The sequence below is a fragment of the Phoca vitulina genome, unplaced genomic scaffold, assembly GCF_004348235.1.
Source record: "Phoca vitulina isolate PV1807 unplaced genomic scaffold, GSC_HSeal_1.0 scaffold1, whole genome shotgun sequence".
Classification (NCBI taxonomy): domain Eukaryota; kingdom Metazoa; phylum Chordata; class Mammalia; order Carnivora; family Phocidae; genus Phoca; species Phoca vitulina.
Window position 1 is genome coordinate 44,209,973 of NW_022589704.1, and position 13,044 is coordinate 44,223,016.

The following is a 13,044-nucleotide window of genomic DNA, read 5'->3' on the forward strand; positions in this document are numbered from 1 at the left end:
AAGAAAAAACGAGACAAAAAAACAGACAAACATTCAGAACAAACCAGGGAGGAGGTGGTTACCAGAGGGGAGGTAGGTGGGGGATGGGTGAAGTAGGCAAAGGGGATTAAAGAGCACACTTGTCATGATGAGCACTGAGTAATGTACAGAATTGTTGAATCACTATATTATACACCTGAAACTAATATAAAACTGTACATTAATTATACTGGAATTAAAAAAAGATGTTAAATTCCTGAGTTGGAAGAACGGCTAAATCATGCTATGATTCACCACTTTCACGTCGGGTCCACTGTGTTGCTGACTGTATTCTGGGGATAAACAAACCAAACTGAAGTTGGTGGTCACTGATCAACTAAATATGACTAAAACCTGAAAAAAAAAAAAACCCTCCTTGAATTATCCCATACAGAGTATGAAGGCATAGTCTCTTAGATATAGAAGATACAGCCTTCAAAATTTTTCATGATTCTCTGTATTCAATACTTAGGTCAAATCTCTCACCTCAGTCAAGAATGCCTCATTCCTCAGACCTCACAGATTTTTAATGTCACTAGATGGCAGCATATCTAAATAATATTAGCTGCATTTATTTATTTATTTATTAAGACATAAAAATGACTTTGGGGCCTGATTTTATAAAAATAAGTACAGGTAACTGCAAATTCCACAGTAAAAAGAAGAAAAAAGAAAAAAACCCCAAGACTTAAGAGGAATATAAATAAATGACCATGGGTAGAAAAAAATGTATACCTCAAAATACAGACAAAACATCACTATATGACATTTTCATGTGACAACATTTTGGAGATTATATGCTATAAGGAGAGTTTTAATATATACAATAACCTTTTCAAATGCACCAAATATTTACTTATGTCTTACCATTTCTTTCTTTTCTCGTGTCCATTTTTGATGACTCTGTTTTAAAGGGGAATACACAGAGAAGTATGATTATTAATGTACAGCAGTTTCCTGAGTTAGTCAAAATAAACTCATATGAATAAGAACAAAATGGCTATGTTTGGATACCAAAGGCAGGATTACATCAAACAGGACTGAGTTTAAGCTTTGGTCAAGCCATCTGGGCATGGTGCATGCCCCGACATCATGGCAGAGCAGCCTGGGGCGCTGCCTCTCAAATGTCTGATCAAAACTGACAGTTGGGGCAGTTCTGTGTTGTAAAGTCATAATGCATAGACATTGCAGGTAGAGTCATACATTTCCCATACTTCAAAATCTATCCAATTCTTAGCAAACGGAAATCAAGTAGTCACAAGATGAACGAGAGACTTCAATTTACCAAAGATTTTTTTCACACCAAAAAAGGTTTAAAACAGAACACATCTTTAAATAACAGAGTACTGGGCGCCTGCGTGGTTCAGATGGTTAAGCGTCTGCCTTCGGCTCAGGTCATGATCCCAGAGTCCTGGGATCAAGTCCCGCATCGGGCTCCCTGCTTAGCAGGGAGCCTGCTTCTCCCTCTGCCTCTCTGTCTCTTATGGATAAATAAATAAAATCTTTAAAATAAATAAATAAATTTAAAAATAAATAAATAAATAAATAACAGAGTACTCATTACATTTAAATTTAACTGAGTTTGTGCTCCATGTTAATCAAATAATAGAAGCATCTTAATATCAAAACATTTTAATCACACTGGTAAGAGTACAGAATTTATTAGTAGTCAATAGGATTAAAGCAGAACATTTTGTTTTGGTGTGTGAAAATTTAACACAACTTTTTAAGATAGCTAGCTAAAATATAAAATCATCGTTTCTTATTGCCAATATTGTTGTATCAGCTATTTCTGATATTTTATCTCTATTTCCCTCTTCAGTTATGGAGGACTTCTGCTTTCATTTTCAACGTTATCATTTTTATACTGGTTAAATTTATTCCACTGAATACACATATAGGTATGCATACCTAATAATCAGGAAAAATGGCTTTTTAAAGTCAAAACTAAATTAGCCTTAAAGGGGCCATTAACCTAAAAAAATTATGGATGAATTTTTTGTTATGAATTATAATTTATGTTTATGTATTGTGAATATACTATTTCCCGGTTGAGAACTCTGGGATAAGAAATGGATGTCCGGCTGGGTTCTCCATTTATCTACCTTTTCTCTGAATTTCTATAGTACATCACTGTATATTAATTATCCCAGTAATTACCAAATGCTACCCTGCATTCATCCAACAACTATTTCCTGAGGCTTTTTTCTAGGCACTCGAATATCATGGCAAACAAAGTAAACCAAATCACTGCCTTTAAGGAGCTTATATTCAAGTGAAGGAGACACAATAAACAAATAAATAATACTATATAGGAGATCAGTAAGTGATATACTTAGAAAACTAAAAGGAGCCCCTCTGAAATAAGGGAAACAAAAACCTCAACTTTGCTCTAGGTCCCAACACCAAATTTTAATCTTGCTCTAAAATCAACATGGATTCTTGGGGCGCCTGGGTGGCTCAGTTGGTTAAGCAACTGCCTTCAGCTCAGGTCATGATCCTGGAGTCCCGGGATCAAGTCCCGTGTCAGGCTCCCTGCTCAGCAGGGAGTCTGCTTCTCCCTCTGACCCTCCTCCCTCTCATGCTCTCTCTATCTCATTCTCTCTCTCAAATAAATAAATAAAATCTTAAAAAAAAAATCAACATGCATTCTTAATTCTGAATAGGGGTAATAAGTAAAAGAAAAACAGTTTAAATTTTAAAAACTTTATGGTACCTTGGCTAAACATAATAAAGCGTCTCTGGTTGACATTGAAGTTAGCATTGCACAGTTGACATATAATAGCAACTCTGTTGTGTAGAGCAGCGTGATGGAAAATAGCATAACCTGCTTCATCTGAAACATTGATCGTCGAGCTTGAGGTTTTACGGCTAAATGTATGGAAAACAGCAGATAATCCTCTTTCAACAGCAGACTTCATACCAAATGGGATGCTCTAAAATTATTAAGAGGGCCAGAATAAATTTTTCAAAATATACTTAAAGTTTAGCTTAAGGAAAAAAAGGACAATAAATATATATTAATATATTTATAATAAATGTAATGTTAATATATAACATCATTAATAAATATATTAATATAATCACAGGATTGGTGCTCAGTTACAGTAGAATTTTCACAAGATCCATGTGGATAGTGTCTCACTGGACAAAGATTAAAGTTATTAGAACTATAAAGAAACATTGAGAACTTTAAAAAATATTTTTGGGAAGTTTTTTTCTCCCTCTTTTTTTAAGGAGAAGTTGTAGATCCTTCTTTGGAGACAATTAAAACAGAATAGATGATTTTCTTTCTGAACTACTTAAACAAACGGAGATCACTGGGTTCTTTTTCTGATTTAAGAACAATCTAATTTAGAAATCTAGGAAATATATATAGTTACAGAGATACAATTTGTCCTCTTTGCTCTAGGTCTCAAAACAGAGAGGTAAAAACAGTACACTCTTCCTTGAGACATTTGCTACTTAATATTTTAAAATTAAATGAACAGGTTATTAAAATGTTAAATGTATGGACACTGAGATGAATACATGGTAAATAAAGGCCAGTGTATCCATTGAAATGGGTGAGCTCACCACTTATCAGTTCCAGAAGCTGTACATGAAGGCTTGTTGAAACAGATATAGCGATTTGATTCAGGATGACAGGTTTGTTCCTCAGGTTTGGTCCCCAGGACTGAAGCCTGACTGCCATTTACCAGCTGTGTGATTTGGGGAAGAGCCTGAACTCGCTGCACCTCAAATTTCTCATTTGTAACACAGGAATGATAACAAAGTACTAGTACCTTGAACAAGTTTCTTAAAAGGATTTATAAAGTGCCTGGCACACAAAATAAGCACTCAATAAATATTAGCCATTATGAAGACTGGTCACAATCCAGTTCATTAACAGATTATTCTGTAACCACACCAGAAATTTATAATCCAGAATTATATAGCATCTAAGCTGCTAAAATGTGGAATTTTTATTTCATATTGAAAGCTTTATTTAACCTAATGTTTATCCCTAAGATAAAAATTTGAGACATAGACTTATCTATAACATATTATCTATAATAGTTTCCTACACTAAATTATGTGATAATTACTGAAATACCTTGCATTTCATAGCTTTTTTGAAACCAAATTTTTTCTTAAATTGTTCATGTAATTGGGCATCTGTTAGTGGAAGTCTTTTCGGTTTCAGATTGTTCACGACTTCATTTATGGCTCCCCACCACTTTGTCTTATATAGTTGATGATAGTAAGTTTCAAGTTCAAAACAGATCACATAGTAGCTATTAAAATATAAAGAAAAAAGATAAATCTTTCTGACTTGGAAGTAATTTGGTACTTTTTTCTATACTGACTAAACTGTATTCTTCTATAATAATTAAATATAAAACTGTAGTTTAAATTGTACTTGATTGAAAAAGAAGGTCTTAGGGAAATACTATGTTATGAACTGGTCGGAGGCTAATATCCTCTCCTCCTTGACCTTGACTTCCATCCCAGTTTTCTGAATATAATAGACTTCTGCAGGGATGGAGGCATATTTGAGGACCTGTTCGCATTTATTTGAGGTTGTCATTCTTCCCATGCACCATCCTCTCCTCCTCAAAGGAAACTAGACCACAAAAATATAAACTAAAGGCTGTCTTCACCCACACCTTGCAGATACAGTGCCAGTCCAAGTGGCGGGACTTATCACATTTCCTGTGGGCCCCGACTTGTGGAGGTGCCACCTTCATGGATGGGGCCTTGACTAACTTACTAGAATCGAGGAATAGATATTCTGAATCTTACTCAGATTTGAAGGCCTTCAAATCACGGTAGTGATAGGTTCCAGGGCCTTAAGGAGCTGTACGAATCATACCTAGATGCCTGATTTACAGTGGACGACTAAACTAAATTTCTAGAAGAAGACAGCTCACCTTTCTTTGGTGTCATACACACTGCTAAGAGTAGACACCACAGACAGATACCCCAAGTCCCATAATTCTGCCTCCACAGATGTGGGCATAGGGGATCACACTGAGGATATCCTTTGGTCTTCGAGTGGCCCAGCACCACATCATACAGTCCCAGTGCCTACAACCTCTTCTTTTTATGGACTTCTCCAGGGAGCTGGCTCTCGCTGTGGTAAATTGTTATGGGGTCAGAAGCTGCTGACTACACCTGGGGCCCTGGTACTCAGTGATGTACTCTTAGATCACTGCTGAGGCAATGAAACAGACTTATAAATTTAACAAACACCAGGGGAATGTGGGTTGATTTCTTCTAGAAATTCAATTTACTTATCCAATACAAATCAAGCAGCTAGAATCAGCAGGGGGCTATCCTACCTAGAAACTGAAGAAGCAAGAGGTGGTAAAGGTGGCTATACCCTGAGAAAGTCTCTGCCACAGAATTCTGCGGACGCCCCCACCCAAGGCTGGATACACAACCTGCACTGGCCCACAGAGAGATGATATTGGGAGCACAGGAAGCCCAGATGGCCAGTGCCATGAGGGAGCCCTCATCCAAGTACTGCATAATGACATACCACTGTTCTTACTCAAAACCTTATGTGTAGTCATCAGCAGGGACTATAAGGGAGCCTCACTTTTAAAATAACTCCCTTCATATTATTCTGCCTGGGAATCGGCACCCAGCTTCTGAGGAGCTTCCAGCACCACATTTCCCTGATATACCACTGGCATATTAAGTTGATTTCTGACCTGCCCCCTAATATCCACAACAGTATCACAATGCTGGTATGCTCTCCCCTAAATAGGACATTTTAGTACTGGAATAAATTAATCTTTTTGCTCCGGTCATTGTCACCTTAATAAATAATTCATGAGGTCTTGTAGTTTTATGGGTGGTCAAATCCTGAGTACCTGACTGCGGTCCCTACTTTTTGATTCTGGTATGGTAGAAGAACCCAACCTGAACCCAAATCAATCTAGGACTTCGATGTTTCCAGGCATGCCTGGAGGGCCAGTGGAACTGATCCTATTTTCGTAAGGGACCAGGGTTGTCTCAGGAGATAAACCATTCTGAGGAAAGAGAATATCAAGATACATAAGCTCAGTCCAATAACAATGCCCTTAAAATCAAAAAGGGGAGATTTTAAGATGGCATGTTTTCAATCATTCAGATTATTCTCTGGTCCCGCACCAACATAGAATGATCCCTACAACACAGAAAAGAACAACTGTTAGGAAAATGACTAAAAACGTTGTTTTTGCACCAAATTGTTAGGGGTTCAAGGCAGCACTTCCTTGAAACCAGTAAAATTAGGAAAGAAATTCTCCTTGCTTCATTGGATGGGCTTCAACATGTCTCACAGTTGATGTATGCTGTTTAGCAGGCATGAGGAGGAGCCAGCCCCAGAGGTGACACCAGATCCCCAACCAGGAGCAAGAGCATCACTAATGTAATGGCATTAGTGCTGAGCTGCCTTCATGGGGCCCGTGGAGTGCCTGGAGCCCAGCAGTGGATCATCAGAGAGAGCTCAGACAGGAAAGAAGGAGACTGAAGAAATCTTAGAGTACCTGAGAGCTGATCCAGGAGCATATGAGAGTCCTAGGAATAACTATGTGGGGGTGGCTACTATGAAACTGAAAGTTCTCTAGTAATTGGTACAGGAACCAGGAAAATACTGATTAGTATTCCACTTGTGGTTTTTACTTTTACTCCATGCTGGCTGGGTCTGGGAAACAACTCCTGCTGATTTTGAAAGCCTGTAAATTCAAATCCAACTAACTACAGTTCACCAACACTGATGACCAGATGTTGTGCATTAGTCAGAAACTAGAGAACTAATTCCACTATGGCATCCCATTGCAACAATATGACTGGATCCCTTATAGTTCAGGGGCAGTGTGCTTATGCCAGCCATGCTTCTTCATCCACAACCACCTCTCACCAAGCACAGCTTTCATCTCACCTGATTCCTTGCATCCCAGGGTCATTAGTGTCCAGCCAGACACTACAACCTGGGAAAATAAAGCATTATTCGGAGGTGCTTCCAGGATACTATTTAGCTTGGCAAGGGTTATACAGGGAGTATGTCAACAGGTGCTGGATCCCTGAGCAAGAGATTTCCTCCTCCAGGAAGATGCACACTAACTGTCCATTCTAGAGGCATGAGATCTATTACTTAATTCCCTCTCAAATCATGGAGGTCACTAGCCACATGGTCTTTGACTTCATCTCGAGTACCATGTGAGCATTCAGGCAGTATTAATGGAAAGAGCCACGTTTCATTGTGTATCCTGCTCCCTCTGCCTTGTTTCTGGTATTTTCCCCATTGCCATGCATCTTGAGAAAAATTTACAACCTTTGTCTTTACTTCTTCATATCCTATGAACTCTCCCCAACTTTACCCAGCTCATTACACACAGCCTATTACCAGAACTAATTCTCTTACCAAGTCATTGTCAAACTGAGTGCTCTCTTTAGTCTTAAGTTTACTTGCCCTTTTTCTCTGTTGAATTTGATGGTTTAACTATTTCCATATTTTAAAAATTCTCCCCATTTGGCTTCCATGCTATCATACTTTCTTGGTCCTCCTCCCTGTATCATTCCTTCTCAGTCTCCTTTGCTCTCTCTCCTCTGCTTCTCCCCACCCCATTTAAAAGCTGCTATTCTCCAGAGTTCTAGACTTGGTCCTGTTCTCTAAACCACTTCCATGCCTTAAAAAAACAAAAAACAAAACCAAAAAACCTCTCCTATATACTTTTAAATCTCAAGTCTCTACCTTCTAATAATAATGCCCCTAGCTCTACTTTCCATATTTCCAAACTTCAGTGTCCAAGATATGAAAATCCAAGAACATAATTCATAAAAGACCCTAGCAAAACTTAGAGAAACATCCAGCTTCAAAAGATGACAGGCATAACAAGACCCAGCAGAGAAAGAGGATTTTAAATCATATTCTTTATGGAACTAAAGGGCTTTGTGCTGAGTGCACTGCTTTTCAGTAGGTCCACAGGATTTGATCCTCACCTCCATCCCTGTGTAATCACAGTGATAGTTATAAGAACTAATCACCATCTATAAGGATTATTATACAGAATGTACCAAAGAGCATGAAGAAATAAATACACTATTTAATAGTTTGTTGAGTCTGTATTTTATTCATGGGGGTTATTTTTCTAGGATCTCTATGCTGAGGTATTAAGTTAACCTTTGCATTTTGACACTTTCCTTGTTTTCTCCTAACTTTCAACAAGTTGTGGCTACTGTGAATAATTACTGAAAGTTCCTTACCTTTTTCCATTAAGTTCCATGACTGGTATTGAGTAATGTTCTTTGTATCCTGAATCTTCTACAAATGCATCAGCAGCACAATCCCGTATTTTTTCTAAATTGTTCTAAAATATGAGTTATGTTACTAAAAACATATCTTTAAACAAGTCTAAACAATTATGGCTTCTTTTAGATGAAATTTTATACTTGTAAATGATATGTTTTTAATATAATATCCCACCAGACCCTAATGATAACCGCATGTATCCAATTCCTACTTCAGGAGTGAGGAAAAAATACAAAAGAAAAATAGTGTAAAGAAGATAGGAAAGCAATGATAATTCAAACGTTATGTTTATATTAAATTCTAGATTAAATTATTGTTGCTAAACTCTAGAGGATCTCTTTTCTAACACTAATCTTCAAGGAAAATGGAAGACTATGTAGTGAATGTTGAAGGATTTCTACTATACTCTTTGATTAACTATTTTAGGGCACATATGGTCCATTAGAGGTCTATAAATTCTGTGAGGATAGTTGTACCTAGCTTATTTGTCATTTCATCTCTGACACCTAACATACCTCTGATATAGTTGCACTTAATTCATGTATGTTACATAATGTACGAAAAGATTAGTGAGTTAGGAAGATAATCATTTGGAGACTGGCCTAGTGCCCGTACCAACAGAGACTCTTTCTGGATGGAGAATAAGATAAAAGAGTTGTGAAATGACAAACCATTTCAGAAACAATAATAATTTAAACCTTAAAATCTTCCAAAGCATTCTCAATTGAAGGTGTGCTGATATCAAATTCAATTCCTCCATGAACATGAAAATATTGATCCTCTTTGTAGTGAAAATGCTGGCATTTAAAATCTCGTCCATAAATAAATGGAGGCAATTCTCGCTCTGTCTTGACCTTGTCATCTCCAAAAATGAAAACAAACTTTAATTTAAAAGTGAAAACAACACATACACAATCATATTTTGAAGATCTAGATTCTTATTTACGTAAACCAAGCGAAAAAAAATCCACATTAAAGAAAATCTTGGCAATTATAGTCTCTAAAATCATGGCCTTAGTATATATTTTAAACATGAAAATATATTTATAGCATACATTTTAGTTTCATTGTATAGACATTTCAAGGGAATAGTCAAACCATTATTCTACTTATTGATTTCTATGTGTGAGTTCAAGACTAATATCTTACCCCCCTTGTTAGAAAATATTTGAAACTATGCCTCAGAGAATCTTGGGCTAAATAAACAAAAACTTAAACTGAGCTGGTTCAGGCAAAAAAAGACATTAAAAAGAAATAGGTGGGTATCACTCACTGACAAAAATAACCAGCTCACTTTTTTGGAAAGTAATAAAACCACACATATAACATTTATTTTAGAAAAATAATTTTCTAAAACTCCAGTAATGATTAGGTTTGTCCAATATTTTGAATTCTTAGCAGAATATGGTTTCATCAATGTAAAGCATATAACGTATTTTGAGAAGTGTAAAAGGTACAGAAAAGTACAAGGAATAATATAACACCCTAATATCACCACCTGGAACCATTAACATTTAGTCATATTTGCTTCCAATAATCTAAGTAATAAAACATTACAGATATAGCTAACATTCTCTTTAATGAAGGGCCTCTTAGTTCCATACACCTGCCCTCTTACCTCCACCCCAGGATAAGAATGGTCATGAGCCCATTTTTAAGTAGTTCACAGATAAGTGTAATAATTTTCACCATTTGAATGCTTATGATACAAATTTTCATTAAATGATTTGCAAAATTTCTACTGAAAATTTGCCACCTGAATAGAAAGCCCATCATAATAAGCCTACATGTTTGGGCACCAATGAAAATATATAAATTGTGTGCTAATCTGGGTGCAGGGAATAGTTTGCACTACATGCCTGTCAAATTCCATGTAAGTATGGTCCTATTTCAGCTCTCTATTCTCTTACATTGGCTTATTTGTGTAAACAGTGCTAACACACTAGTAGAGTTTTGAAATATATTTTCATTTCTTTTTCAGAAATTTAACACCATTCATGATCCTTTACTGCTCCATATTAATTTCAGAATCAATTTATAAACTTTCATAAAAAACACAATAGGGATTTTGCATAGAAGTGCACTGAATTTATAGGTTTATAGATCAGATATGATACATTCATAGTGTATCATATGTCCCATCATGAGCATGGCATATTTCCTTATTTTTCTCAAAATTTGTTTTAAGTCTTCTAATAGCTCTTATAATTGGTATAAACATATACCAAGTACTATGTACATATAGGAAATATTTTTAACTACCTTGGAGACATTAAATTTTTTGTTTTGTTTTGTTTTGTTTTGTTTTGTTTCATAATAGGCTACAACAAGGTTATATGCCTGGACTCACCTACTACAAGCAAAATTGAATTTAAATATAAATTTAGATTTATCCGAAGATGGCGGAGAAGTAGGAGACCTAAATTTCGTCTGGTCCCAGGAATTCAGCTAGATAGTTATCAAACCATTCTGAACACCTACAAACTCAACAGGAGATTGAAGAAAAGAATAGCAGCAATTCTATGAACAGAAAACCGACCACTTTCTGAAAAGTAGGATGTGCGGAGAAGTGAATCTGAAGCGATATTCAGGAAGTTAGACCATGGCGGGGAGGGAGCCTCCATCAGCCGCTTCTGGCAAGTGATAGAGCAGTGGAGCACAAAATCGGAACTTTTAGAAGTCGGGTCCACTGAGGGACGTTGCTCCAGTGGCTAAGCGGGGGGTGGAACCCTTGCTGGGACAGTGTGGTCTCGGGACCCTTGGGTCACAGAAAGACCAGGGGTGCCTGAGTGCGGCAGAGTTCCCAGGTATCAGAGTGGGGAAGCTGGCTACAGAGACAGAGCTGAGGCGCGGGCTCTCAGCTCGGGGTTGCCATAAACTGTGATCCGCGGCACAGTCAGGCCACTGCTCTTCCAGCAGGGACCCAACAAGCGGCAGATCTGGGGAGACTCCCCTTCCTCCCCCGGGAGGGGCGGCACAGGAGTGCACCACAGGGCTCTGCTGGGTTTGGAGACTTCACAGAGGGTCATGCACCAGAGATAGAAATGCTCGGTCATACGCCAGGTGAGCACAGAGTGCAGCCAGAGAATGGGGAGACAGGACTGCTTTTCTCTGGGGGCTCACTGAGGAGTGGGGCCCCGAGTTCTTGGCTTCTCTGGGCGGAGATTGGGAGGCCACCATTTTCATTCTTGTCCTCCAAATCTGTGCAGAAAGCTTGCAGGGAACAAAAGCTCCCAAGAAAAAAACCCGAGCAGATGACTTAGCCTGGCCCTGGCAAGGGCGGGGCAATTCCGCCTCTGGCAAAGATATTTGGGAACCACAGCAACAGGCCCCTTCCACAAAAAATCAGCAAGAACATCCAGCCAAGACCAAGTTTACCAATCAATGAGAACGGCAGAACTCCAGTGCTAGGGGAATATAGCACATAGAATTCATGGCTTTTCCCCCATGATTCTTTAGTCTTTCAAAGTTAATTTTTAAAATTTTCTTTATTTTTACTTTTCCTATTTTTTAAAAATTTTTCTTCTTTTCTTTTTCAACCAACATCTTATCAATTCCTTTTTTAAAATCGTTTTTTTAAAAAAAGATTTTATTTATTTATTTGACAGAGAGAGACAGCGAGAGAGGGAACACAAGCAGGGTGAGTGGGAGAGGGAGAAGCAGGCTTCCCACTGAGCAGGGAGCCCAATACAGGGCTCAATCCCAGGACCCTGGGATCATGACCTGAGCCAAAGGCAGACACTTAACAACTGAGCCACCCAGGCTCCCTAAAATCTTTTTTAATTTTCATTTTTACAGTCATATTCTATGCCTTCATTGTATTTAACCTTATTTTTTGTATATATGTGAGTTTTTCTTTCTTTAAAATTTTGGGATACAGTTTCTTCTAACAGATCAAAATATACCTTAATCTAGTGTATGGCTTTGTTCTAGTCTCCTGCTTGATCACATTCTCTTTTTTTTTTTTTTTAATTTTCTTCCTTCTTTTTTCAACCAAGTTCTTATCAATTCCTTTTTAAAAATCTTTTTAAATTTTCATCTTTACAATCATATTCCATCCCTTCATCGTATTTACCCTTATTTTTGTATATATATGTTTATCTTTCTTTAAAATTTTGGGAGGCAGTTTCTTCTAATGGAACCAAATACACCCAAAATCTAGTGTGTGGCTCTGTTCTATTCACCAGCCCGATCATATTCTTTTTTGTTTTGTTTTTTTTCCTTTCTTTTCCCCCTGGTTTCGGGTCTCTTCTGATTTTTTAGTGTACATTTTTCTGGAGTCATTGTTACCCTTTTAGCATTTTGTTTTCTCATTCATCTATTCTTCTCTGGACAAAATGACAAAACTGAAAAACTCACCTCAAAAAAAAAAGAACAAGAGGCAGTACCGACTGCCAGGGATCTAATCAATATGGACATTAGTAAGATGTTGGAACTAGCGTTCAGAATGATGATTATAGAGATACTAGCTGGGCTTGAAAAAAGCATAGAAGATACTAGAGAATCCCTTTCTGGAGAAATAAAAGAACTAAAATCTAACCAAGTCGAAATCAAAAAGGTTATTAATGAGGTACAATAAAAAATGGAGGTTCTAACTGCTAGGATAAACGAGGCAGAAGAGAGAATTAGTGATATATAAGACCAAATGATGGAGAATAAAGAAGCTGAGGAAAAAGAGAGATAAACAACTACTGGATCATGAGGGAAGAATTCAAGAGATAAGTGATACCGTAAGATGAAAC

At 37.4% G+C, this 13,044-nt stretch overlaps 1 protein-coding gene across 1 annotated transcript in view; it reads right to left on the reverse strand.

Annotated features, from left to right (window-relative positions):
• Window positions 1–13,044, reverse strand: part of ANKAR (ankyrin and armadillo repeat containing) — a 75,776-nt gene that overhangs the window by 46,080 nt on the left and 16,652 nt on the right. The window contains exons 4-7 of the mRNA XM_032406198.1: window positions 9,001–9,164; window positions 8,257–8,360; window positions 4,115–4,295; window positions 2,735–2,954 (exon numbers count right to left, since the gene is read on the reverse strand). Coding sequence (XP_032262089.1) covers window positions 2,735–2,954; window positions 4,115–4,295; window positions 8,257–8,360; window positions 9,001–9,164 — 669 coding nt within the window. The remainder of the gene's footprint in view (window positions 1–2,734; window positions 2,955–4,114; window positions 4,296–8,256; window positions 8,361–9,000; window positions 9,165–13,044) is intronic.